Source organism: Trichosurus vulpecula, chromosome 4 (genome assembly GCF_011100635.1).
Source record: "Trichosurus vulpecula isolate mTriVul1 chromosome 4, mTriVul1.pri, whole genome shotgun sequence".
Classification (NCBI taxonomy): Eukaryota; Metazoa; Chordata; class Mammalia; order Diprotodontia; family Phalangeridae; genus Trichosurus; species Trichosurus vulpecula.
In genome coordinates, this window is record NC_050576.1 from 425933477 (window position 1) to 425961224 (window position 27748).

Sequence of the window (27748 nt, forward strand, 5' to 3'; positions counted from 1 at the left end):
CATTCCTTTGGTTCTGTTTTATAATATCTTGATTTCTCATAAAGTCACTAGCTTCCACTTGCTCCAATCTAATTTTTAAGGTAGTATTTTCTTCAGTGGTCTTTTGGACTCCTTTTCCACTTGGCTAATTCTGCCTTTGAAGGCATTCTTCTCCTCATTGGCTTTTTGGAGCTCTTTTGCCATTTGAGTTAGTCTATTTTTTAAGGTGTTGTTTTCTTCAGTATATTTTTCAGTATTTTTTTGGTCTCCTTTAGCAAGTCATTGACTTGTTTTTCATGGTTTTCTCACATCCTTCTCATTTCTCTTCCCAATTTTTCCTCTACTTCTCTAACTTGCTTTTCCAACTCCTTTTTGAGCTCCTCCATGGCCTGAGACCAGTTCATGTTTTTCTTGGAGGCTTTTGTTGTAGGTCTTTGACTTTGTTGACTTCTTCTGGCTGTATGTTTTGGTCTTCTTTGTCACCAAAGAAAGATTCCAAAATCTGAGACTGAATCTGGGTGCATTTTCGCTGCCTGGCCATGTTTTCAGCCAACTTACTTGACTCTTGAGTTTTTCAGCAGGGTATGACTGCTTGTAGAGTACAGAGAACTATGTTCCAAGCTTGGGGGGATGCGCCAGCTCTGCCACCCCAGCATTCCTCCTTCCTCAAGAACCCCCAACCTGGACTGGACTTAGATCTTAAGCAGGCTCTTCATGCCTGCTCTGATCCGCTACTTAATTCCTCCCACCAGATGGGCCTGGGGCCGGAAGTAACTGCAGCTGTAGTTCTGTATTTGCCCCACCTCCGCTGCCCCCGGGGAGGTGGCCAAACCACAAACTCCTTCTTTCACTCTGTCCCCAGCAGCTTTTCCCACTAAACTTCTCTGTTGTCTTTGGTGTTTGTGGGTTGAGAAGTCTGGCAACTGCTGCAGCTCCCTGATTCAGGGCGCTAGGGCATGCTCCGCCCAGCTCCTGGTCTGGTTGGTCTGCGTCACCCACACTGGGCTCTGCTCCCAGCTCCATGCGGGATAGACCCCACCCAGAGACCATCCAGGCTGTCCTGGGCTAGAGCTCTGCTTCCCTCCACTATTTTGTGGGTTCTGCAGTTCCACTCTGTTGCCTTTGGTGTTTGTGGGTTGAGAAGTCTGGTAACTGCCACAGCTCACTGATTCAGGGTGCTAGGGCCTGCTCCGCCTGGCTCCTGGTCTGGTTGGTCCACGTGGCCCATGCTGGGCTCTGCTCTGCTCCCAGCTCCATGTGCAAAAGACCTCACCCAGCAACCATCCAGGCTGTCTTGGACTGGAGCCCTGCTTCCCTCTGCTATTTTGTGGGTTGTGCAGTTCTAGAATTGGTTCAGAGCCATTTTTTATAGGTTTTTGGAGGGACTTGGCAGGGAGTTCATGCTAGTTCCTGCTTTCCAGCTGCCATCTTGGCTCCGCCCTGCCCCTTCTATCATCTTAACCAACCTGATAGGTAGAATATGATATCCGAAGGTTGTTCTAATTTACATTTCTCTAATCAATAATGATTTAGAGCATTTTTCATATGATTAAATTGTTTTGATTTCTTCATTGGAAAACTGCCTGTTTGTATCCTTTGACCATTTGTGAATTGGGGAATGACTCCTATTCTCATGGATTTGACAAAGTTCTTTATATGAGACCTTCATCTGATAAACGGTCTATAAATTTTTTTTTCTCCAATTTTCTGCTTTCCTTCTTATCTTGGCTGCATTTGTTTTATTTGTACAAAACTTTTCAAATTTTATGTAATTGAAATTATCCATTTTGCACCTAATTTTGCTATCTCTTGTTTACTCATAAATTTTTTGCCTCCACTCTCTTTTAACGTTGCAGTATGACTTCCAACCTCATCATTCAACTGATACTGCTCTAATGGCCCCTTTTCAGTTCTCATCCTTTTTCAACTTCATAGCCTTTGGCAGTATCAATTACCCTCTTCTCCTGGATACTCTTCTCTCTAGGTTTTTGTACTATTCTGTACTTACCTGCCAGACTGTTTTTTTCTCAGTCTCTTTTGCTGAATCTTCCTCCAGATCATACCCACTAATTTTGAATATCTTTCAAGGTCTGTCTTGGACTCTCTTCTTTTTTACTTCCATACTAATCTGTTTAGTGATCTCACCAGTTTCCACAGATTCAGTTATCATCTCTATAAACATGATTCTTTAATCTATTTATCTGTCCCTAACTTTTCTGTTGACCTTCAGTCTCATATCTCTAGCTGTCTATTGGACATTTCAATCTGGATATCTCATAGATATCATAAATTCATGATGTCTAAAACTGAACTCATTATCCTCTCCCCCAACCCTTTTTCTCAACTTCTCTATCACTGTTAAAGATACCACCATCCTCTCAGTCACCAAGTCTCACAACTTAGATATCATCTTGGACTCCTCACTCTCCCTCCTGCTTGCCCATATCTAATCGATTGCTAAGTTCTGTGATTTCTTCCTTTGTAATATCTCTCGTATATGTCCTTTTCTATCTTCTTATTATCAGTTTCAAATTCTCTCCCTCCTGTACCCATTGAGAAGGCAAGAAATACAATATCCATTATACTTATGAAATCATGCAAAGCATATTTCCACATTAGTCATGTTTATAAAAAACATGCTTCAATCTGCATTCTGAGTTCATGAGTTCTCTTTCTGAAGGTGGGTAGCATTTTTTTACATCATGAGTCCTTTGTGAGGGTCAAGTGAGGTAACAAAATACTGCAAGAAGTTTTAACTTACCCTAACCCTTGGCTCTCAGATATTTTGACTAGAGTGAATGAATAGTAATCTGCTCTCTTTTAAGCGTCAACTCAGCTGGTGGGTAGTCCCTATCATGTAGAATTTTGGATGGCAGTTGCTGACCACTTAATTACTCATTTGTTGACAACACGTCTGGCAAAATCTGAAGAATGTCATTTTTCCTCCAGTTGGGGCAATTTTACTTTACCTAATGCTCGCTGGGTGGGAATGTATGTGAGTGTAGGAAGGGGAGTTCTGCCAGCCAGTAACTAACCTTTGCTCACCAGAGAAGGTGCTGACACAAAGGATAATAGTTTATAGACATTAAAAAACACACAAAAAACTCTATTATTCAGAAAACTGCTTATGTCACAGTTGCACATTATTTTGTGCCTTGGTATAGTAACATACGTAGGTGATTAATACATATTTGGAAGGACTAGCTGGGAGTTGGGAAGTGTATTCAAATCCAGTTCTCTCAAAATGTGATTACTGTAATAAATGGTCACTTTATTTATCACTTCCCTTTTTTGGGCCTGTTTTCTCAACTATAAAATGAAGTAACTAAACTAGATAATCTCTAAGGCTCCTTCCAGATCTGATATCGTAGGACACTATGATATATTCTCATGTACTGCTCCACTCAAAGCTATGCATCCAAGGTAAAACAGTCAAAACTATCTTAATTTTTAGTTTTCCCTTAAGGTTTAGGCCCAGTATAGGAAATCAGGTAAGAAGAATCTAGGGATCAAGTACCATGTATCTTTTCCCTCTGGTAAAGGAAGTTACATTTAACAGAATTTCCAATTCTTTCTTTCAAAATATATTTACTGAATGTCTATCACTTAAAAGGTATTGTGCTAGACACATGCTGTTTCTCCCTCTGAAAAATTTATATTCTAGTAAGGGAGAGAAGATGCTGACAATGTATACTGTATACTGATATATAAGTGATATAAAAACGGTACCAAGTGCTATTGGAGAAAGGACAGATAATTTCTAGTTGGAGCAATTAGAGATGACACCATGGAGAAAGCAGAGTTTAAGTAGGAGCTTGAGAGATCATTAAGAGTTTGAGGTAGAGTTGGAGGGAAGAACAATCCAGTTAGAGGAAATGATACAAAGGGTAGAAAAATGTAGGGTTTATTTGAGCAACAATGAATACTCCAGTTTGGCTATAGTGTGGTGTGCAAAAAGGCTAGGAATGTGAGATAAGGCTGAAAAGGAGGCGTGAAGCCATATTGCGGTGGGCCTGGAAAAGCATGGCCATGGAATTTAGATTTTATTTGGTAGGCAAAGGGGAGTTGCTCAAGATTTGGGAAATGTAGGTGGCAAAATTAAAGAAGTGCTTTAAGAAGATTAAGTGAGCATAAATTTGCAGGATCGATTAAAGGAGTGAAATGGTCTGAACGTTTTCAGTGGGGGGTGAGGGGGGAGAGGCGGGGAACACTTGCATATTTTCTCTTATGCACAGGTATTTAAAAAAACCCGACCAACTCATTTTCACTGCTTTGGAAAAAATAGTATACTTTGTCTCCTAGTTCATGAGGGTTGGATCAAATGTTATCAATTTTACCAAGAACTGTACAAACCCAGTATAAAATTACTTTTACTTAAATTACATTACATATACCATCATTCTTATGTACTATTTTATTGCAGAAGAGAAATAAAATCAATTTCTTTTACATATTTTAAAGCTGCAACAAGTTGTAGATTTTCTTTCCAGAAATCCCCATGTTTATGTTCTTCCCTGTAAATAGCCCAAGTACAGCTGAGAAGTAATATTTCAGGTAAGTATTAACAGGGATCAGATGTTATTTGTAACCATTTCAGAAAATTCTGAGAAAATGGGCATATTTACAATGATTGTTTAAATGATACTGAAGCCTCCAAAATGTATTCCTTTGGGTGTCAATGACACTAGAGACTAAATAATTAAAATATCCTACATTTTCTTGTCTTGTTTTGTTTTTGAGACTGGGTCTCACTACGTCTGGAAATGTAGTAAACATTTACGGGCCTGATCCTGACACTACCTGGTATGGAAGTTTTAACTTGCTGTTGCTGGGTTTTGTTTTTTTTAACTTTTGGATTGTGTTCTGTTTCCTCTTTCTTGGGCAGTCTAATGGTCTTCCCCCTACAAAGGGCTCACCAGATTGGTGCTGACCAATCCTACTGTAGTTCAGAACTTCGGAACTCAAAAGATCCACCAGTTTCAGCATCCCCAAGTGATAGGAATTACAGGCATGTACCACCATGCTGGGGTCCAGATTTCTATAACTTAGGACTTTATAGCAGACCTGAAATAGTATGTTAAATGGGCATACTGAAATAAGGGCAATCAATAAATACTTGGGCTCAGTAAGACAAGGGGTTATATGTACTTAACTCACAGACCTACCATTAATAGATACACACATACGTGTGTGCATGTGTGTAAACATGGGAACTTAAAAGGGTTTGGTAGCCTAGTTTCTCTCTAATAATCAAATATTTTTACAATAATATGGAAGAATTTTCCCACAGAGTAGGACTGATAATCTGTAATAAGCAAACCTTTACTTGGATAAGATCAAAGGCTGAGGGATTTTTTACCCTGAAAGTCTAGAGCAAGATCTCCCTCAAGAACTGCCATGGAAAACAGCTTCTGCATTTTCAAAGGTATTATCTTATCCTTCTGTCTTCAATCGAGTTTCCAAAATGCTGATGTGCATTTTGGGGGCTTTGGGGAGTGGGGAGGCAACCTTATGTGAAATGACCAAGAAAAACCACTTTGGATTAGCTCTGTATGTTGTAAATCAACTCATCCATTTTTTTCCATTAATGTTTAAAGGGATATGGTTTTTATAAAACAGGGAACAATTAAAGAGTAATGCCTTTGGTTTATTCACAAGACAAAGAGGGGGCTGAATTTCTTCTGTGCCATAGGGGAAAGTTACCTGTATCTGTCAGCCATTTAGAGCCTGAAAAACAAACTAGAGGTATTAGATTACTAGTGCTCACCATTCATCAGCCAGGTTGGTATTGTCAGTTTTAAGAAAAAAGGAAAAAAAGAAGACAAAATGGGCTGGAAGGGGAAAGGGAGAACCGATATATGTTTTTTTAGAGACGGAAATGTAAAACGGATGGGGAAAGAGAGATCTATCACCTTTTATTATTACCAAAGGGTATTCTGTTGCACCAGGCAAAAGAAAGATTTTTTTAAGAATATTAATTCTTTAAGCTGACCAATTCCCCCTAAGGGAATTTTTTTGATCAATATCTACAAAAATATATGTGTATATACCATGTATATGTCAGTTGCCTATATTTCAGGATATATGTATAGATAAACATATATACACATACACACATATATTACTATAACGTCATTTGTAAGTATGGAAGATTATTTTAGAATATCAACATACTAAAAACAGTTAATGCCTGTAGTACACTGTCGATGACTGAATATTGACTGACAGCAAAAATGCTAGTAGCAAAAATGCATGTTACTCCATAGCTCTATTATCTAGAAAAGTTATTTGATTTCAGCTTTTAAGTTCCCATTTGTCATTTTCCCCAACAAATGATTGCTTACAAGTGAGCATAAGGAGCAAGACTAATGGTAAATGCCAGAGGCTACAGAAAAATAGTTTCCTAGAGCTGATTCGGTCTGAATCCTTGTAGAACCGAAAAGCAAGGTAAGAAATGTACAAGTTGATTGGGAAAGAGATGATGGGAAAGGTCCATGTGGTGACTTTCAATATGGGGGCCATCACTGACAGTGCAATTAAAGCCAGGCAGTGGCGTAAGGCTACTCGCTTACACATGGCAGGATGAGTGACAGACATCATACAGTATCCTCCCCGGGAATAATCTTCTCGAAGACCCCAGCTTAGAGCATTGAAATGAGGAAATTGCCAGGAGTAGAGGATTCCACCCAGTAGTAATGCTCCTGTAGAAAAGTTTTAAGGAAAAGAAATGAAAACATTCATGAGGAGTAGTTCTTCTGTATGAGCACAAATCTCACAAAACATTTAACTTAAATTTATAATAAACTTTCTAAAAACTTATAAACATGATACCTATTTCAACTGTGATTCTGTATTTCCTGCTTCTGTCACTTTCCATTCATTCTTTATTCTTGTTCATTCACTCTTGTATCTGTATATGCATACACACATACATACATATGTACACACATACACCAAGACAGCTATTATACATACATGTATGAATCTTAGGGTTCTACTTTTCTCAGTATGCATTATATATTTTAAGTCTTCTTAATATATTTTATTTTGTTCTGCTTTCTTCACTTTGCATTATAATTCACATATCTTTTTATGTGACGCAGCTAAATTTTATAGTGGATTAAGTATGCTGGGCTGAGTCAGGAAGAAGTGAGTTCAAATCTGGCCTCAAACACTTACTAGCTATATGTCCTTGGGCCAGTCATTTAACTTTTGTTTGCCTTAGTTTTCTGAACTGTAAAATGGGGATAATAGAACCTACCTTCCAGTGTTGTTGTGAAGTTCAAATGAGATAATGTTTCTTTAAGCACAAGGCCTGACAAAGGAGACACTATATATAAATGCTATTATTATTATCATATCTCTTTATTTTTTTCATTTGTCATTCTTCATTTCTGTTTCTAGTTTCTCCCCTCTCTAGTCATCCTTCACACAAATGCCAAAGTAAAACTTAGGTCTCGCCATGTCACTCCTCAAGAATCTTACTGCTTCCAGGACTTGGCATTTAAATGTCCAGTTTAATTCCAGACTAACTTTTCACATTTATTTCACATGAGTATTCTTTATGTACCCCACACTTAAGCTACACTGGGCTGCCTGCTATTCCCTGAAATCTATTCCACCTCCTGGTTCTACATTTTCAACCTGAATGGGTCCCTCTTCACTTCTGCCTCTTAGAACCTTAGCTTCTTTCAGCAATCTCCTCAGATGCCACTTTTTATTGAATTCTTATTCTTTCTTGATGTCTGTAATTTTTAGTGCTTTCTCCCCCTCAAAATTATGTTGTAGTTATTATCTGTGCAAATGTTGTAATACCCTTTCCCCATCCTGCAGTAGGAAGGAAGCTCCTCAAAGGAGCGATTTTTTGTTTTGCTTCAAATCCTCATAACAGCAAAGAATGTTTTGCACATAGTGGGCACTTAATAAATATCTAAGTAAACCAAATTAATTTTACAGATATAATTCTGAAAAAGGGGCTTTTAGATTCAGATAGGAGTTTATGGAATACCTTTTACTTTATAGTTGTGTGCCCTCTGGCCAGTTACATAGCTCAGCAGAGATATCTTAACAACAATATCAGTAACAATACTAGCACACAGTATTTATACAACGTTTAAATTTTCAAAAGCACTTTACAAATATTAGTTCAACTGCTCCTCACGACAACTCTGTGAGGCAGATGCTATTATCCTCATTTTACAAACAGTTAAGTGACTTGCTCAGGGTCACAAAGCTACATATCTGAGGTCCACATTCAAACTTGAGGGACCAGTGCTCTTAATACTACTAATAGTACTTAGGAGTCGTGCCTGGGTCAAATAAAGTGAGTCAGGGAAGGTATCTTGGATGGAAAGTCTAAAAGCTGTATCTTGAAAAACAATTGTACGCACAGAGGTCTAAGGAGTCCACATGTAAGGGATTTAGGTAAAAATAGGTTGATCAATCATTATATATTTCCTGAACACCTGGAAGATCCTCTGATACATAAGAAATGATTCAAGAGCTGAGTATCTAGTTAGGAAAACTGATACAAACAGAAACATTAGAAAGAAAACAAAGTATTTCACTTGACTAGGACTAACAAATGTAATAGGCATTTAAGGTAAATGGAGGCCAGTGTGTGTTAGCATGGTTGGAGAAAGCTTTATGAAAGAGTTGCATATTCAGCTAGATTTACAGATTTACAGTAAAGCTAAAGAAGCGCATTACAGGTCAGGCGAAAAACTTGAGTCACTGGATTCCTAGTGGGTTGTCCCCAAGGACTTCTCCTTGGCTCTGTCCCATTTATTATTTTTTATCAATGACTTGTATTAAATGATAGAAGGCACATCTCATTTTTGAAGAGGACAGTCAAAAAGCATGTAAGTGCTTACTATGTGTAAGGTATTGTGCTAAGGGCCCAGGTCACAAGGAAAGGCAAAAACAAAGTTCCTGCCCTCAAGGAGCTCACATGCTAATGGAGGAAACAGGCAAATGGTCACACAAGTTATATATACTACAAATAGAAGCTAATCTAAGAGGGAAAACACTGTCACTGAGGGTGTGAGAGAACGACTATCTAGTTAGCCTAATCATGTGGAGTTGAGGCATTTCCTATTTGAAGGATGTCCCAAGATTGCTATCATCACTGTCTTGATAACTATCCTCCTGGTGAGACCTATTCCATATGAAGGCTGCTGTAATATTCTTGCTAAATATTCTTTCTTTGCAATGGCTAACTTTGTTAATAGTCAGCTTTCACTAACTGTTGAACGATCAAAGGGAATCTCATTTCATTCTGACTTTGAATCTAAACTAACAGGAAATTATTCTGAACTAAGCCCACTAATGACATATAGGACTGGGAAAAGCTTCCTGCACAAGGTGGGATCTGAGCTGAGCCTTAAAGGAAGCCAGAAGGGGAGGGGAAGTAGAAGAGTATCACAGTTAATCAATTAGACACAGTCAACACAAAGGCAAGAAGTCAGGAGATAGAGTGTCATATGCAAGGAATAGTGAAGCTAAAAAGGATAGTTCTCTTATATGACAGAATCAGGATCTAAAAGGATTCTAAAATGTTAGAATGTTTGGATGAATCTAAAGAGATAAAATTTAAAAGGGAAAAATATAAAGTTTTAAAAGGGTTCAAGCTGGGGGAGATATGGTTATATCCAAGTGTAGCTGAGATTAACGTCTTGGGGTCCAGAATTAAGAAGGTGACAGTCTTACTATATTCTGCCTTGGTCAGACCACTACAGTTCTGGAGGCAACATTTTAGAAAAGGCACTGATAAACTAGAGATCATCTAGAGCAGAGGTATCAAACTCACAACCTGCTGGCTGGAAGGATGCAGGGAAACCACGTAAAAATGTAATTGGAAATGTTTAACAAAATAAATAAAAATACAGAACAACATAGATAAAGTTAATGTGTGGTTTTCTAAATCAATATGTTGCCAACTGGGATCCCTGAATTTCATGTGACTGATGTAGAAAACCATCAGGATAGTGAAAGGTCTTGAGACTATGCTATATGAAGACTGGGTGAGGCATTTGGGATGTCTGAGGAAGAGATTTATAGGGATACAACAGCTTTTCTAAAGTCTGAAGCCATAAAGAAGAGTAATTAGACTTGTGCTTCACTAAGAGGTCCAGGTACTAAGAGCAAGAGATGGAAGTTGCAAAGAGGAAAATTTAACTTTGATGTGAGGGAAAACATAGTGACAATTAGAGTTATTCCAAAAGGGAAATGGGCTGCCACAGAAAGTGGTGAACAAAGGTTGCATGATCAATTATTATGTATGTTATGAAAGGAATCTGAACTTTTAAGTAACAAGAAAAATATATGCAACACTCAGAAGGCAAAATGGTCATATCAAGACCTTTAAACAAGACAAACCTATGGAGCAATGCCACCCATCTTAACTCAGTGATGTCCTAGGAAGTTTTACTACTAAATAGGGTTAATAGTTTGGCATTTGCAGAATTAAGACACGTGTAAACACACTGCGAAAAACACCATCACTTACTCACACTGAAATAGAGAGAGGAAGGGATAAGAAAGGTAATTTATGATCACAACCCAACATTCACAATTACTAGGTTAAAACAACAACAACCACCACAACAAATGTGGAACAGTTAGAATATCAGTTGTAAAATAGATGCTAAGTCTTCTCACACCTTTCAAAGATGTTGCTCCTAGCTTGCTAATGCCAAAAATTGTATTTTATCTAAAGTACAATTTCCATTATTTTGCTGAAATGATGCAATATAATAAAAAATACTTCAACTATTTTTTTTTTCCTTCAGAGAAAACTAGGTATGAGTTTGGCTCATGTTAGAAATGAAAGGTTTTGGAAGTCACACCTTCAGCTTTCATGGGCAGTAATCAGAAAATTATCACATACAATTCTATGTGATATCCTGTTACAACTGGCTCTCCTTAGATAAAAAGAAGTAAAACAAATTACTCCTTTAATCCTGATAAGGTAAGCTAGGAAGAATTGAATTAGCACAGCTGTATCCACCTGCTTTAGGGATAAGCACAAAGCATTCAATTCTATTGCAAATGCTTCACCTTTCCTTTAGGAAAAAAAAATTCTAATTGGTTTTAATTTCTAGGCCCAATCCCAGATGGTCTGTTTTTAAATTCACCAATAGAAGCCTTATATATTTTGTTTCTTTAACATGTGTTTTTTTTATCTCTACAACTCTCCCTTCCCTACCTCATATATTGTACAAATTTGTTTTAACCATGTTTGACAGAAATTCCTATTTCCTTTATAAAAATCACTATAAAGCATCAGAGTCTGTGAAATGTGCCGGCAAATGAATCTGTCCTGAAATAGGTGGAGATATCTGTGGGGATTTGTAGCCAGAATGGACTTTGTTTTCTTTGAATGACTCAGCTTGCCTCGTTGAGCTTCCCTGGACACTGGGGCTTGCTCTTCCGGGGCAGGACCAGAGCTTCCTGTGTGATGAGTCGTGGGGCTGGCTGAGGGGAAGTGTGTTAACCTGGTCTACGCTAGGGGGAAGGGCCAAGTCAAGAACCAATCGGCCCTGGTTGTTCAGGCAGCGCTTGATGATGTCAAAAACTCTATAAGAGGGGAGAGGACAGCTTGAAGATCCTCCTTTCCTTTTCCGGTTGGAGCCAGAGACACCTACAGCCGAAGCTGAGCTGCCGGTAGCAGAGCTGACTAGAGGCTAGTGGGTAATCTTCTTACCGTAGAGGGGAAGCATGTATACGATTTTGCCTTATACCATCTCGCTTTTCTGTGGCCTCCTGGTTACCCTTATAAGGCGGACTTATTAGGCCTGGAAGCTTTGGATGAAAATATCAAAATGGGGACGCTGGTTTGTGGGCTTGTTATTGTGGAGTGTAAATACATGCTTTAGTTCTCCTGCCTTCTGCCTAGAGAATTCCTTATATCCTGCGGTTCCGGACCTTTTAGGCACATATGAGATTCTCCTTGAAATCATAAATTCTGCCTTCCTAATATAGGATTAGGTTAGTTAGATGATTAGTTCCCTTCTTAACACTTTGCTTACATTGCCACCACTATACTTCAGGCCCTTGTCAGCTTGATATTGGACTATAATAATTAAGTGGTTGCCTTGCTTCAGATTTCACTCCTGTCTATTCATCAAGCTTGGCTCTTCTAAACAACAAATCCTTCAGTCAGTTCTTCCAAGCAGTTGTAATGACAGTTTAGATTTGAAAATCTTTCCCATCCATTAATAGGTCATGTGACCTGCTTACATCACAGGAAGCCTAAGAAACATGTGGTAGGAGAAGCCTGCTGAGAGGAAAAGGAAAATGTGTCACAGGAAATGCTGAGAGAGCTGTTAGAGCTGAAGGAAAGAGCAGACATGTGCTGTGCTATGAGTGATTGTTGGTGGCAAGGCCCCAGCAGGGATGCAGAAGGTGATGAGATGGCAAGGTTCCATGCTGTGATAATGTGTTTTAGGTTCTTTGCTGTTATGACAAAGTGGGCTTACTGGTTTTGGCAGGTGGTTCCTGCTATGATGGACTGGACTTAGTGGTTACGGGATCTGGTCCTCTAGTGTTTGAATAAATGCTTTACTCCTTCTACCTTCTACATGGAGAGTCTCTTACATTTTGCGGTACAGAACTACATAGGCATATTCACAATTATCATTGATGTTGTGTTTATTGCCTTGCTAATACAGCAGCACATGGCAGTGTGGGTTCTGAGGTCAGATTCAAAGGGAATTTATCTTAAATTCTAAGCTCAGTTCAGCTCAGTTTTAGTCCAATTAGGGTCTGTTTGATGAGATGAATAACCTCTACTTCAAACCCATATTTCTGCTATCTATGCTATAACTTGGCAATATATGCTTTTCCCTTAGTCATCAATTAGTTCTAAGAATGACAGTTTCCCAAATATTACCATCAAAGTCCTCCTGTTAGTTACATACCATTTATTCAATCAATAAAGCATTTATAAGGCATCTCCTACGTGCCAGGCTCTGTGCCACGTGACAAGGATACAAAGGAAGGCAAAAAAGAGTCCCTTCTCTCAAGGAACTCACTGTCAAATGCCCAACATTCTCCTCCAAACAACTTTAAAATAACACCTCAAATGGAATTCTGGGGTGACATAGCCAAGTAAAGTGAGATTTTTTCCAGTCTAAGACAGGAGGTTGGAAGGAGAAGTTTCTGATACTGAGGTAGGGCTGACCCAAAGTGCACAGGACAACATCATCAGCTCCGGGCCTTGAAGGCAGCTATGACAGCAGCAGCTTTGGGAGCTCTCGGCTTAGAGATGGTAAGGGGATTCAACAACTGGTCAGAAAGAGATCACAGGGTATCCCTGTGCACTGTCTAGCAACTGCAGCTCTGGGTTGAAGTTCCAGGGAGGAGAGGAATACTTGTAGCTGCAAGGAAGCTGGGGCGCTTCCTGGGAAAGGACCCCAGCATAGACCAGAACGGTGATTATACTTCTCATTGAAAAACACCACCTTGGAAGCACTGGAAACTTACTGTGACAACAGCAGGTTGAAAATGCCAGAAGGTTGGCAAAGTACCTCTCCACCCCACCCCCACCCCCACCCCAAGTGAGCAGAGACTAACTTTAATGTAAAGTTCAAAGTCAAGAAATAGGCTGGAAAAATGAGCCAACAACAACAACAAAAAAGAACCTGACCATGAAAAGCTATTATGGTGATAAGGAAGAGCTTTAACTCAGAAGAAGACACTGATGTAAAAAAAACAGCTACAAGCAAAGCCTCAAAGATAAAATGCAAATTGGATACAATTCCAACAAGAATTGCTAGAAGAGGTAAAAGAAAGAGGTAAAAGTAGTAATGAAGTGAGAGAGGGAAGAGAGAATTAAGCCAGCAGAATTAAGCCAGACCGGGGTAAACCAAACTGTGGATGTCTTTTTCTGAAGTTTTCACATGGCAAAAATCTAGCAGAATCCCTGTCTCAACTCCATCCCTGCTCCCAATATGTGATAGCAATATTGATTTTTGAGACAGCAACAGACCACCGGTGCCCCAGTGAAACATAATGAACTAAACAACCAAAAACCATGCTGCAGGAAATAATGCATACTAGCTTAGGCACATTGACAACAAAGGTCAAAATAAAATAGAGAGAAATTCTGAATTTTAAGCTTCAGAATTTCTGTCAAACAATAAGTGTTGTAGGTAGGCTAAGAGAAAGAATCAACTGTCAAGAAAAATAAATTTGAATAGCTGAGGAGTAACTTCCTCTAGGAAAAATCAAAGAAGAGACTGGAATATGATGTTCCAAAAAAGCAAAAGAGATAAGGCTGCGTCCTAAACTGATATATACACAACACAGCTGAGACTAATTACCAAAAGAAAAACTGTCTTTTCAACAAAACACAGAAATGAGTCATTCTTCAAAAGAAAGCAAGGCTAAGAAAGGTATTCAATATTTAAACATTTCAAATAAGAAAAAATAAAAGAAAGATAAATTAGAAAGAGAGACAAAAAACAAGATAAGAGAGACAAAAAGAGAGACATAGAGAGAATCTCTTAGGTAGCGAGAAGTGAGATAAGAGACAGAATAAAGTCACAGATGCCTGTGCTTAGCCTGGGATTGAGAAGGTAAGGGAAGTTAGGTTTATTTAATCTCTAGCTTTGCTAGAGACTCATGAGAGTATGAAAAGAGCAGGGACGCTTGTGGAAGGAAGTCTGTGGAGGAGAAGTGGGAGTTTAGTCCTACCAGAGCAGGTAAAATTCTGGGCAGGGATATCAAGGTGTATTCTCTTCAAGGCAGAGGAGAGAAGAAAGAGGGTCTTGCAACAGTTTTCCTTTGGAAGAAGTGGGTACTGGGTACTCCTTTTCTGAGCAACAGCTTAGCTTTCTAGGACTGTATTTCAGATAAAGAAAGGGGATCATTGTTGAGGAGGGACAGGGAGTCCCTGTGAGATTACTAGAATCCAACTTGTGTTAGCAAAACTCATCTTGGGCCAAGTTTTGACTTTCAAATGGAAGAAAAAAGGAGGAGGTAGATAAATATTAAATAAGCTGAAGAAAACACAAAACTATTATAATCTTAAATGTGAATGGGTTGAACACCACAATAAAATGGAAGGATATGGTGGAATGGACAAGAAAATAAATCATAACAATTTGCTGCACACAAAAAACACATAAAATAAAGACACACCAAACAAGGGTGAGGGCTAGAATAAAATTTTTATGTTTTCGGCAGGAGTTGAATTTATAGCCTCAAATAAGGCAATAATAAAAATTGAGAATGTTCAGAAAGAGAAAAGGGGGGAACTACACTGTGCTTAAATATATCATTATATATACTGTATTTATTTAATATTTATAAACAATAATGTCATTTATATCATTTATATTATATATTCAATATACAATTAATTAATTTTAAATAAAATTTAATGTTAATTAAATCTATATGCAATGAAAGCCTTGATATCTGAGTTTTTAGAGGAAAACCTAACTAAATTGAAAAAAGACAGATAGTAATACAATAATTGCTGGAGATTTTAATGTTCCTTTTTCATGGCTAACAAAACCTAACAAAAAACTAATAAAACATAAACAAGCTGAACAAATTGATAAAATAAATCATTTTTTAAGAAAGGCTTATGGCATCTTCTGAATGGGGTTACTGAAGAAGATATATATGTTTCTCAGCATCACATAGTGTCTTTACAAAATTATGAAACTAATTACATGCTTGGGCACAAAGAAAAAGTAAATGTAAAAAGATGGAAATATTAAACAATTTATAAACAAAGACTGTGAAAATAGTAATTAGTAAAGAGAGCATAAGAAAAAAAGATAAAGATGGAAACTACATTACAATTAAAAGGATCACGCATAATAAAATGATATTAATCCTTAATGTTTACACTTACACACACACACACACCTCAAACGAGACAGCATCTAAGCATTTAAGAGAAAAAATTAAGAAACAACATCTTGGAAAATAAGAGGAAGAAAAAAAAACAATAAATAAATAACTATGTTAATAGTAACAGATCAGATACCATTTTTGTTAGTCTTTTCACTTTGCGGTCCATATATGCATACACACGTACTGACACACTCATACAATGAAGACTACAAAGGGACCCAAGAGAGGGCCAGTCAATGTGTCTAAGCAAAATTCAAGAAAGGAGTGAATACTTTTGAAGCTCACACAAAAAAGACAGATTGATGAGACTCCTCTATGGAGAAAAATACATGAAAAATGAAAATTCAAAAAAAAAAAGAGTTCTACCAAAAATATTATGTATATAATGTGTGGACAAGTCAAACTGTAGTTCAACAAAGACATTCACAGTCTTATGAGGGAGGAAAAGTGAGGGTAGAAGTAAATAATCCTTCTGACACTTGGAACCTAGGTGACTTTGGGTAAGTCACTTAAATCCACTGGGCCTCAATTTCCTCATCTGTAAAATAAGGAGGCTGGTGAGGGGGCCTCTAAAGACTCTTTCAGGTTCACATCTGTGACACTATGATTTTTCAAAGTAAACTGATCCTTTTTCTTACTGCAAGTGATTTTTTGAAAAGCTTCAGAAATATGGCAAGCAGAAATAGAGAATGGTAAGTGGTCCTTTGATATTTCACGTGAAAATCATATACTTGCATGTATTATAGAAGATGCAAACATCTTGAAATACTTTGCAAAACTGTCATCCAACAATCCTTTCCCTTCTCCTAAGTGATTATTACACATGATAACCACTTTGTAATTGAATTATGACTATTTCCTGAAAATTGTTATGTTTTGATTTGCAAATTTTTAACTCTGGCAGACCAAAATCTCCTAAATGTCTCAGTGCTTTAGATGCCCATTATATTAACAATTTAAATAGAAACGCGAAAATAATCTAGTTGCTAACAACAACAAAAATCTCTTTTATCTGTATGGAAGAAAAACAAACTATATAGTACATTACAAAGAGAAAATAAGGTGACCTATTATTAAAGTAAAACCATTCTGCAATGTTAAATGAAGGATAGCTACTGGCTAACTTCTCTCTTTAAGTGGTAGGCTCTGATCACCAATTTTGAGCACAAGTGTTTGTGTTTGGATTAGGAATTTTATACTTTTTTGTTTTTTGATAGGTTGTAATCAGTGTACTGATGCAATACTCTTTCTCACTTTCCTTTTCCTCCCATATCCCTCCAAAATGGAAATGTGTGTCATATCTGCTCTGACAGACTATAAGATGGAGCCAGAAAATAGAGAATTTCTTCATGGTTCGAAATTTTTAGTAATTTAAAGTATGTCAGCAGCACATCTGTTAACAACACTGGTGATGAAGATGGAGGAACATAAAACCAATTTTTCAGTACTAGGGAAAATATAGAAGCATAGTTTCTTGGCATCTGCTTCAATTGTCCATTGAGAGAAAGAAGATTTTATGTTATCAGCTACTCACCAGCATCAAGGCTACCAGTAGCAGCAGTCCAGCCCATGACTGGTGGGATGGCTCCAACAAGGGCTCCCACCCATGTGTTGACAATGCTAATCCTTTTCATAGGTGTATAGCAGCAGGTGTACAGGAAAATGTTGAAAGCACCCAGAACTCCTGTGAGTGGATTTACTCCCCAAGTTAGGAGTGCAATTCCTGGAACAGCACAGCATGTAGCAAAAGATACAGCTACCAGAGGACTGTAAGAGAGTAAAGAAAAGAAATATTAAATGGTTAGTCATATTGCTTGGAACCTAAAGTTTTATAAAAAGTGAATAATTTATCCTTGTATTTAAAATAATCCTTCCTCCACACTAGAAGACATTGGTTTGATCTCATATACTATAGGAAATAGACACCTTGGAAGCAAAGCAAAGATGGTAAAATGAATTCAGCATTTTTGCTGAACTTTCTCAACATACCTCCTACAACAACTTTAAGAAATGTGTTAAACCAAACTCTAGGTGGGAAAAACAACAATAAGTCACAACAACAAAGAGAGGCCTGTGGACAACTGGAATAGAGGCTGGGTGGAATTATGGTGTGGGATAAGTGGCAACAGCTGTGGAATAGCAGCAGTGGGAGCAGCCAAGTGGCTTGGAATGTTATGGGGACTGCACATTTGGTCAGAAAGAGTTCCCAGGGGACCTTTGTGCTAGCACTGGGAATAGGATTTGGAGCCATGTGGTGACTGTTGCCCACTACCCAGTCCTGGGTTTCAGTTCCAGGGCAGAAAGAGTTTGCAGACACCAGTGAGCAGGAGTGCTACCTATACAAGACCTCTTCCCATATTGCACCACTTTGGAAGCAACAAAAACTTAAATCCACTGAGTTGTGAAAGCAATAGAAGCTCATAAAAGACAGCTCAGGCCAGACATTCCTCCTAACCCCCAGAGGTAATCAGCACACAACTCTAAATTAAGTCCTAAGTAAAGAAATAAGCCAGAAAAAAGAGCAAACAAACAAACAAAAAAGAATCTAATCATAAAAAATGACTATGGTGATAAGGAATTACACAAACGTAGAAGACAATGACTTGAAAACATCTACAAGCAAAGCCTTAAAGAAAATTAGTTTGGACAGAAGCTGAATAAGAATCATTAGAAGAGCTAAAGAAAGGGGAAAAGCAAAAAAAAAAAAAGTAACAAAAACACAATTTTTTTTTAAAAATTCAATGAGAGCAGCAGAGGAAAAAGAGAAAAATGAGTATACTACAAGAAAATAATGAAGATAATTAATAGTTTGGTAAAAGAGGCTCAAAAAAGACTGAAGAAAGTAACTCCTTAAAAATCATAATTTGCCAAATAACAAAAAAGGTACAAAATCTCATTGAAGAAAATAACTCCATAAGAATATAATTTATAAAGTAGAAGCTAATGATTCCACAAGACAACAAGAATCAAGAAAACAAAGTCAAGAGAATGAAAAATTAGAAGAATATTTGAAACATCTCACAGGAAAAATAACTAACCCGGAAAATGAACAGAGGAGAGATCATTTAAGAATTATTGGACTAGGAGGTAAAGCCAAAATGGCAGAGAGAAGCCAGGAAGTTGCCTATTAAATCAAGCTTCTGAATAGATTCTAAAGTGACAGAACCTACAAAAAGGTGGAGTGAAACAATTTTCCAGCTTAAGATAAGGGCTTCAGGAAAGTCTGTCTCACTTGGGTAAAAGTGGAGCACAGCCTAGTGCAGATGGTGTAGAAGCAAGCCGGGGGAGGCTTTTAGCTACAGCACAGACGCCTGTTGGTCCTGGCTCAGCAGGCCAGCTATGAGGCCTCCAGCCCCAGTGCAGAAGGGAAGTTGCCAGCCTGGGAAGCTGGGCAACAATGGACACAACTAGCCCAGGCCACTCCAGCACAGTGAGCAAGCCAGGAGCACCTGAGGCCCCAGCACACAAAACCAGTGGCAGGCCAATGGATCCCAGCACGAGAAACTTGGGACAGGGCCCCCTGTGCCCCAGGAGGAGAGTTCAACTTAAAAAGTCATGAAATAGGCCCCCCAAAATGAGCAAGAAGCAAAAATGAACACTGACCAAAGAAAGATAATGACAGAGATGAAAACTCAAACTCAAAGAGGACAATATGGTCAATATACGTACATGTGAAGCCTCAAAGGGAAATATGAATTGGTCTTAAGCCCAAAAAGCCTTCCTGGAAGAGCTCAAAAAAAGATTTTGAAAGTCCAATTAGAGAGGCAGAAGAGAAACTGGGAAAATAAGAGATATGTAAGAGTCAACAGTTTGGAAAAAGAAAGACAAAAACTGAATGAAGAGAACAATACCTTAAAGAATACAACTGGACAAATGGAAAAAAAAAATCAACTGAAGAAAAAAAAAAACTTATTGAAAGTAGAATTGGCCAAATGGAAAAGGAAGTACAAAAGCTCAGAGAAGAAAACAAGTCCTTAAAAATTAGAACTGAGCAAGCAAAAGCTAATGACTCTATGAGACAGCAAGAAATCAGTCAAACAAAATCAAAAGACTGAAAAAATAGAAGAAAATGCAAAATACCTCAATGGAAAAACAGCTAACCTGGAAAACAGATCCAGGAGAGATAATTTAAGAACTATTGGACTATCTCAAGGTCATGATCAAAAAAAAAAAACCTGAACAGCATCTTTCAAGAAATTATCAAGGAACACTGCCCTGATATCCTAAAACAAGAGGGTAAAACAGTCACTGAAAGAAGCCACTGATCATCTCCTAAAAGAGATCCCAAAATGAAAATTCCAAGGAAAATTGTCAGGTCAAGGAGAAAATACTGCAAGCAGCCAGAAAGAGACAATTTAAATATCACAGAGCCACAGTCGGGATTACAAAGAACTTAGTAGCATCTACATTAAAGAATCAGAGGGCTTGGAATATGATATTCTGGAAGGCAAAGGAACTTGGATTACAAGCAAGGATCAACTACCCAGTGAAATTGACCATAATCTTTCAGGTGAGGAGATTGACGTTCAATGAAATAGGGGACTTCCAAAACTTCCTGATGAAAAGAGCAGAACTGATACAATCTTCAAATACAAGAATCAAGAGAAACATAAAAAGGTAAATAGGAAAAAAAAGAAAAAAGAAAACCACACATATTATTCAATAAGGTTAAATGGAAAATGATACTTTTAACTGTTGAGACTGTATCTTTATTAGGGCAGTCAGAAGGGATATACGTAGAGGGTGTGGGTATAAGCTGACTCTGATGTGATGATATAAAACAATAATTAAGGAGGGAAAAAAAATTGTAGTGGAAGGGGAAAGAGGGAAGCAGAATAGGGTAAATTACATCACATGAAGAGGCACAAAAGACCTATTACAATAGAGGTAAAGAAGGGAGTGGGGGGGGTGGTGAGCATCATTTGAACCTTACTCTCATCAGATTTGGTTCAAAGAGGGAATATACACATTCAGTTGGGTACAGAAATCTATGACACCTTATAGGGAAGTAGGAGAAGAAAGGGGAAAGAAAAGGGAGGTGGGTAGATAGAAGGGAGGGCAAAAGTAGTAGGGAAAGAAAAGGAATTGGGGATGATAGAAGGGAGAGCTGATTGAGGAAGGCGGTGGTCAGAAGAAAAACACTGGTGAAGAGGGAATGGGTGAAAGGAGAGAGAAAAGTATAAACAGGGGAGAAACTAGGATGAAGAGAAAGATATAGTAATCATAACTGTGAATGTGAAAAGGATGAACTCCCCCATAAAATGGAAGTGAATACCAGAGTGGATTAAAAACCATAATCCTACAGCATGTTGTTTACAAGAAACACATATGAAGCAGTGAGATACACACAGACTAAAGGTAAAAGGCTGGAGCAGAATATATTATACTTCAGCTGAAGTAAAAAAAGCAGGAGTAGCAATCCTGATCTCAGACAAAGCAAAAGCAAAAATAGATCTAATAAAAGAGATAAGGAAGGAAATTATCTTGCTAAAAGGTACAATAGACAATGAAGTAATGTCAATACTAAACACATACATACCAACTGAAATAGCATCCAAATTCTTAGAGGAAAAGTTAAGGCAGTTATGGGAAGAAATAGATAACAAAACTATACTAGTGCAGGACCTCAACCTCCCCATCTCATAACTAGATAAATCTAACCATAAACAAACAAGAGAAGAAGTTAAGAAGCTGAACAGAATTTCAGAAGAGTTAGGTATGATAGAACTCTAGAGAAAACTGAATGGGGATATAAAGGAATAAACCTTTTTCTAAGAGGTACACTTACACAAAAACTGACCATGTATGAAGGAATAAAAACCTCACAATCCAATGGAGAAAGGCAGAAATATTAAAAGAACCCTTTTCAGACCATGATGTAATAAAAATCATGTGTAATAAAGGGCTATGGAAAGAGAGATTAAAAATTAATTGAAAACTAAAGAATCAAATCCTAAAGAATGAGTGGGTCAAACAACAAAGTATAGAAACAGTTAATAATTTCAATGAAGAGAATGGCAATAATGAGACAACATACCAAAACTTATGGGATGCAGCCAAAGCAGTTCTTAAAGAGACATCTTATATCTCTAAATGCTCACATGAATAAAATAGAGAAAGAGGAGATCAATGAATTGGGCATGAAGCTGAAAAAGCTAGAAAAAGAACAAATTTAAAATCCCCAATTAAATACCAAATTAGAAATCCTGAAAAATCAAATGACAGATTAATAAAACTGAAATTAAGAAAACTACTGAACTAATAAATAAAACTAAGGGCTAGTTTTATGGAAAAACCAATAGATAAATCTTTGGCTAATTTGATTTAAAAAAAGAAAGAAGAAAACCAAATTACCAGTATAAAAATGAAAAGGATGAATTCACCACCAGTGAAGAGGAAATTCAACAATAATTAGGAGCTAATTTGCCCAAATGTATGTCAATAAATCTGACAATCAAAGTGAAATGGATGAATATTTACAAAAATATAAATTGCACAGATTGACTGAAGAGGAAATAAAATACTTACATAACCCTATTTTAGAAAAAGAAACTGAACAAATCATCAATGAATTCCCTAAGAAAAATCTCCAGAGTCAGATGGATTTACAGGTGAATTCTATCTAATATTTAAAGATTAATTCCAATATTATATAAACTATTTGGGAAAATAGGCAAAGGAGTCCGACCAAATTCTTTTTATGATACAAATATGGTGCTGATACCTAAGCCAGGAAAAACCAAAATAGAGAAACAAAATGGTAGACTCGTTTCCTAATACATGTTGATGCAAATATTTAAAATAAAACATTACCAAAGAGATTAGAGCAATTTATCATGAGGATAATATACTATGTCCAGTGGGGTATTTATACCAGGAATGCAGGGTTGGTTCCCTATTAGGAATATTATCAGCATAACTGACTATATCAATAACAAAAGTAACAGAAATAATATGATTATCTCAATAGATGCAGAAATGCTTTTGACAAAATACAGCATCCATTCCTATTAAAAACACTAGCGAGCATAGGAATAAATGGAGTTTTCCATAAAATGATAAGTAGACTCTATCTAAAATCATCAGCAGCATTATGTGCAATGGGGACAAGCTAGAAGCATTTCCAATAAGATCAAGGAAATCCAATATCACCACTGTTATTCAATACTGTACCAGAAATATTAGCTTTAGAATAGGCAATGAAGAAATAAAGCTATTAGTCTCTGCAGGTGATATGACGGTATACTTAGAGAATCGCAGGGAATCAACTGAAAAACTACTTGAAATAATTAACAAGTTTAGCCAAGTTTCAGGTTAGAAAATAAACCCACATCAATCATTGATATTTCTATATATTACTAAGAAAGCATAGTAGTAAGAGAAATTCCATTTAAAATAACTGCAGGCAATATAAAATTTTTGAGAATCTACCTGCCAAAGTAAACCCAGGAACTATATGAACACAATTACAAAATACTTTTCACACAAATAAAGTCAGATCTAAACAATTGGAAAAACATCAGTTGCTCATTGGTAGGCTGAGCTAATTTAATAAAAATGACAATTCTATCTAAATTAATTTACTTATTCAGGGCCATATCAATCAAACTGTCAAAAAATTATTTTATAGAGCTAGAAAAAATATTAACAAAATTCATCTGGAAGAACAAAATGTTAAGAATATCAACGGAACTGGGGCAGCTAGGTGGCACAGTGGATAGAGCAGCAGCACTGGAGTCAGGAGGACCTGAGTTCAAAACCTGCCCTCAGACACTTGACACACTTACTAGCTGTGTGACCTTGGGCAAGTCATTTAACCCCAATTGCCCTGCCTTCTCCCCTTCAAAAAAAAATATCAAAGGAATTAATGAAAAAAATGCAAAGGAAGGTGGTCTGGCCCTATGACATCTAAAACTATATTATAAAGCAGCAATCATCAAAACCACTTGGTACCGGCTAAGAAATATGGGGGGAGATAAGGAGAATAGGGGTGGGGAACCTGCAGTCTCTAGGCCAAAAGTGGCCCTCTAGGTCTTCAAGGGTGGCCCTTGAAAAAAGGGTGGCTGAATCCAAACTTCACAGAACAAATCCCCTTAATAAAAGGATTATTAGGTACACAAAACACAGTAGTCAATGACTATAGTAATCTACTTTTTGATAAACTCAAGGACTCCAGCTTCTGGCATCAGAATTCACTATTTGACAAAAAATGCTGGAAAACTGGAAAACAGTACAGCAGAAACTATGGATAGACCAACATCTTACATTCTATATCAAGATAAGGTCAAAAGGGGTATATGATGTAAAAATAAAGGGGGATGCCACAAGCAAATCATGAGAGTAAGGAATAATTCACCTGTCAGATCTATGAGGAAGGGAAGAACTTATGAGAAAACAAGAGACAGAGAATATTATGAAATGCAAAATGGATAATTTTGATTACATTAAATTGAAAGTCAATGCAACCAAGATTAGAAGGATAGAAGAAAGCTAGGAAACAATTTTACAATCAGTGTCTCTGATAAAGGCCTCATTTCTGAAATATATAGAGAACTGAGTCATATTTTTAAGAACACAAGTCATTCCCCAATTGATAAATGGTCAAAGGATATGAACAGGCAGTTTTCAGAGAAAGAAATTCAAGCCACCTATAGTCATATGGGAAAAAAAAAAACTGCTCTAAATCACTACTGATTAGAGAAAAACCTGATTGGCTAATACAACAAAAAGGGAAAATGACAAATGTTGGAGAAGATGTGGGAAAATTGGAACAATAATGCATTGGTGGTAGAATTGTGAACTGATCCAACCATTCTGGAAAGCAATTTGGAACTATGCCCAAAGGGCTATAGAACTGTGCATACCCTTTGATCCAGCAATACCACTACTAGGTTTATATCCCAAAGGCATCATAAAAAAGGGGAAAGGACCTACATGTACAAAAATATTTATAGCTGCTCTTTGTGAGGTTGCCAAGAATTGAAAACAGAGGGGATGCCCATGAAATGGGGAATGGCTGAACAAGTTGTGGTATATGAATGTAATGGAATACTATTATGGTGTAGGAAATGATGAGCAGAAGGACTTCAGAAAAACCAGGAAAGACTTATATGAACTAAAGTGAGCAGAACCAGGAGAACACTGTACACAGTAACAGCCACACTGCACAACATGCTTGGCTCTTCTCAGCAATGCAAGGAGCAAATACAACTCCAAAAGACTCATGATGGAACATGCTGTCCACATCCAGAGAAAGAACTTTGGAGTCTGAATGCAGATCGAAGCATACTATTTGCTTTCTTTTTTTGTGGTTGTTGTTTTGTTTTGTTTCTTCTTTCTTTTGGTTCCCCCCATTGGTTCTAATTCTTATTTACAACTTAATTAATATGAAAATGTTTAATATGAATGTATATGTAGAGCTTATACCAGATTGCAGGCCAACTTGGGGAGGAGTGAGAGGAAGGGAAGGAAAGAGGGGGAGAAAATTTAAAACTCAAAATCTTATGGAAGTGAATGTGAAAAAAGAAAAATTAACAATTTTTTTTCCTTTTTATTAACTAAGTTTTAGTTTTAGTTTACGACATTCAGTTCCTCAAGTGTTTGAATTTCAAATTTTCTCCCTCTCACTCTGCTCCCCCCTCCCCACCCAAGACAGCATGCAATCCAATATAGGCTCTACATATACCTTCACACTAAACATATTTTCACAATAGTCAAGTTGAAAAGAAGAACTACAACCAATGGAATGAACCATGAGAAAGGAAAAACAAAACAGAAAAAGACAGCAAACAGTTTGCTTCAATCAGCATTGTGACTCTGTAATTCTTTCTCTGGATGTGAGTCACTTTTTCCATCATGAGTCTTTTGGAGTTGTCTTAGAATCTTGCATTGCTGAGAAGAGCCAAGTCTATCAAAAGTAGTTATTAGAGATACCAAGTGTTTGTAATCATGTATAATGTTCTCCTGGTTCTGCTCTCCTCGCTCAGCATCAGATCATGTAACTCTATACAGGTTATTATGAGTCCGTCTGCTCCTCATTTTGTACAGCACAAGAATATTCCATTACATTCGTATAGCACAACATATTTAGCCATTCCCCAATTGATGGGCAACCCCTTGATTTCCAATAGATACATTTTTAAAAAAAGAAGTGATGAGCAGGTGGATTTCAGAAAAACCTGGAAATATTTACATGAAGTGATGCTGAGTAAAGTTAGTAGAACTAGGAGAACATTGTACAAGGTAACAGCAACATCGTGCAATAATTAACTTTCATATATTTAGGTCTTCTCAGCAATACAATGACCTAAGACAATTTCAAAAGACTCATGATAGAAAATGCTACCCATATCCAGACAAAGAATTATGGAGTCTAAATGCAAATGGAAGCCCACTAATTTCTCTCTCTTTTTTTTCTTTCTCATGGATTTTCCCTTTTGTTCTGATTCTTCTTTTATAACATGATTAATGTGGAAATATGTTTAATGATTGTACATGTATAGCCTATATCAAATTGCTTTCTATCTTGGGGAAAGGGAAGGGGAAGGAGAGAGGGAGAAAAAAATTTGGAACTCAAAATCTTATAAAAGTGAATGTTGAAAAATAAAAAACAAATCTGGGGGAAAAATTGTATTATTGGACAACCTGGAAGCCAAAATAATAGTAATAACCACAATAACCATAATAACAATGACAACTGGAGCCTAGACAACATATTTCAAAAAATTATAAAGAAAAACTGCCTATCTTAGAACCAGAGGGCAAAAGAAACAGAAAGAATCCACTTCCTGAGAATCACCTCTTAAAAGAAATCCCAAATGAAAACTCCCCAGAAAAAAAACAGCAAAATACTCTCAGGTAAAGGAGAAAATTCTGAAAAAGAAAGAATTTAAAGCCATGGAGCCACAGCCAAGATCATGCAAGATTTAACAGCAACCACAACAAAGGACAGAAGGCTTGAAACATGATACTCTGGGAAGGCCAAGGAGCTAAGACTGCAACCAAGAATAACCTATCCAGCAAAATTGAGCATAATCCTACAAGGAAAAAAAATGGGTATTTCATGAATTAGAGGACATGTAAGCATTTTTGATGAAAAGACCAGAGTGAATAGAAAGTCTGACATTTAAACATGAGACTCAAAAGAAGCATAAAAAGGTAAATATGAATGAGAAATCATAAAGGACTTAACAAGGTTAAACTGTTTACATTCCAATATGAGAATATGACACATGTAACACCTAAGAACATTATCATCATTAGGAAAGCTAGAAGACATTACTTAGACAGAAGGCATGGGTGGAAGTTTATCGTAATGGTATGATCTCAGTTGAGAAAGATAAATAAAAGAGAACAGGACAGAGGGAAATCTGAATAGGAGGAACTCACCAATAAAACAGAAGAGGATAACATGGATCAGAAACCAGAATCCAACAATAAGTGGTTTAAAAGACGCATTTGAAACAGAGAGATAAATAAGTATTAAAGGAAGGGCCTGGAGCAGAATCTCTTAAAGTTCAGCACAAGTTAAAAAGACAGGGGTAGATTTTCTGCTTCCAGGAGCCAAGATGGCACAGTAAGAAGTGAGTTGCTCTCACCCTCCCTTACTGACCTCTGAAAGCCCAGAAAATATTGCCTAAGGAAAAACCCTCAAAAAGTTGGGCCAGCAGAAACATGGAGTGCAAAAGTCTTGTAGCCCAGGAAGCTTGGGGGATTAATGGGAAATGCCACTCTCACTCTGGTGGAGGGGGAGCAGTACAGGACAGGAGGTGTCCCAGCAAACCAGCAGCAAGACCCACCTAAGCAAACAAGGGGAAGATCCTGAGCCACAAGGTGGTGAAACAGGTAAGCACCAACACAAGGCCCCCTACTCCCCCGCCTTGAGTGCCTCATCACAAGC

The 27748-nt window shown here is 37.4% G+C and overlaps 1 protein-coding gene across 1 annotated transcript in view; it reads right to left on the minus strand.

The window, feature by feature from the left end:
- Positions 1-4375: 4375 nt before the first annotated feature.
- LOC118847913 (protoheme IX farnesyltransferase, mitochondrial) overlaps positions 4376-27748 on the minus strand; it is a 127504-nt gene continuing 104131 nt past the window's right edge. Inside the window, exons 6-7 of the mRNA XM_036756606.1 lie at positions 17384-17616; positions 4376-6680 (exon numbers count right to left, since the gene is read on the minus strand). Of these exons, the coding sequence (XP_036612501.1) occupies positions 6274-6680; positions 17384-17616 (640 nt within the window). The 3' untranslated portion in view covers positions 4376-6273. The remainder of the gene's footprint in view (positions 6681-17383; positions 17617-27748) is intronic.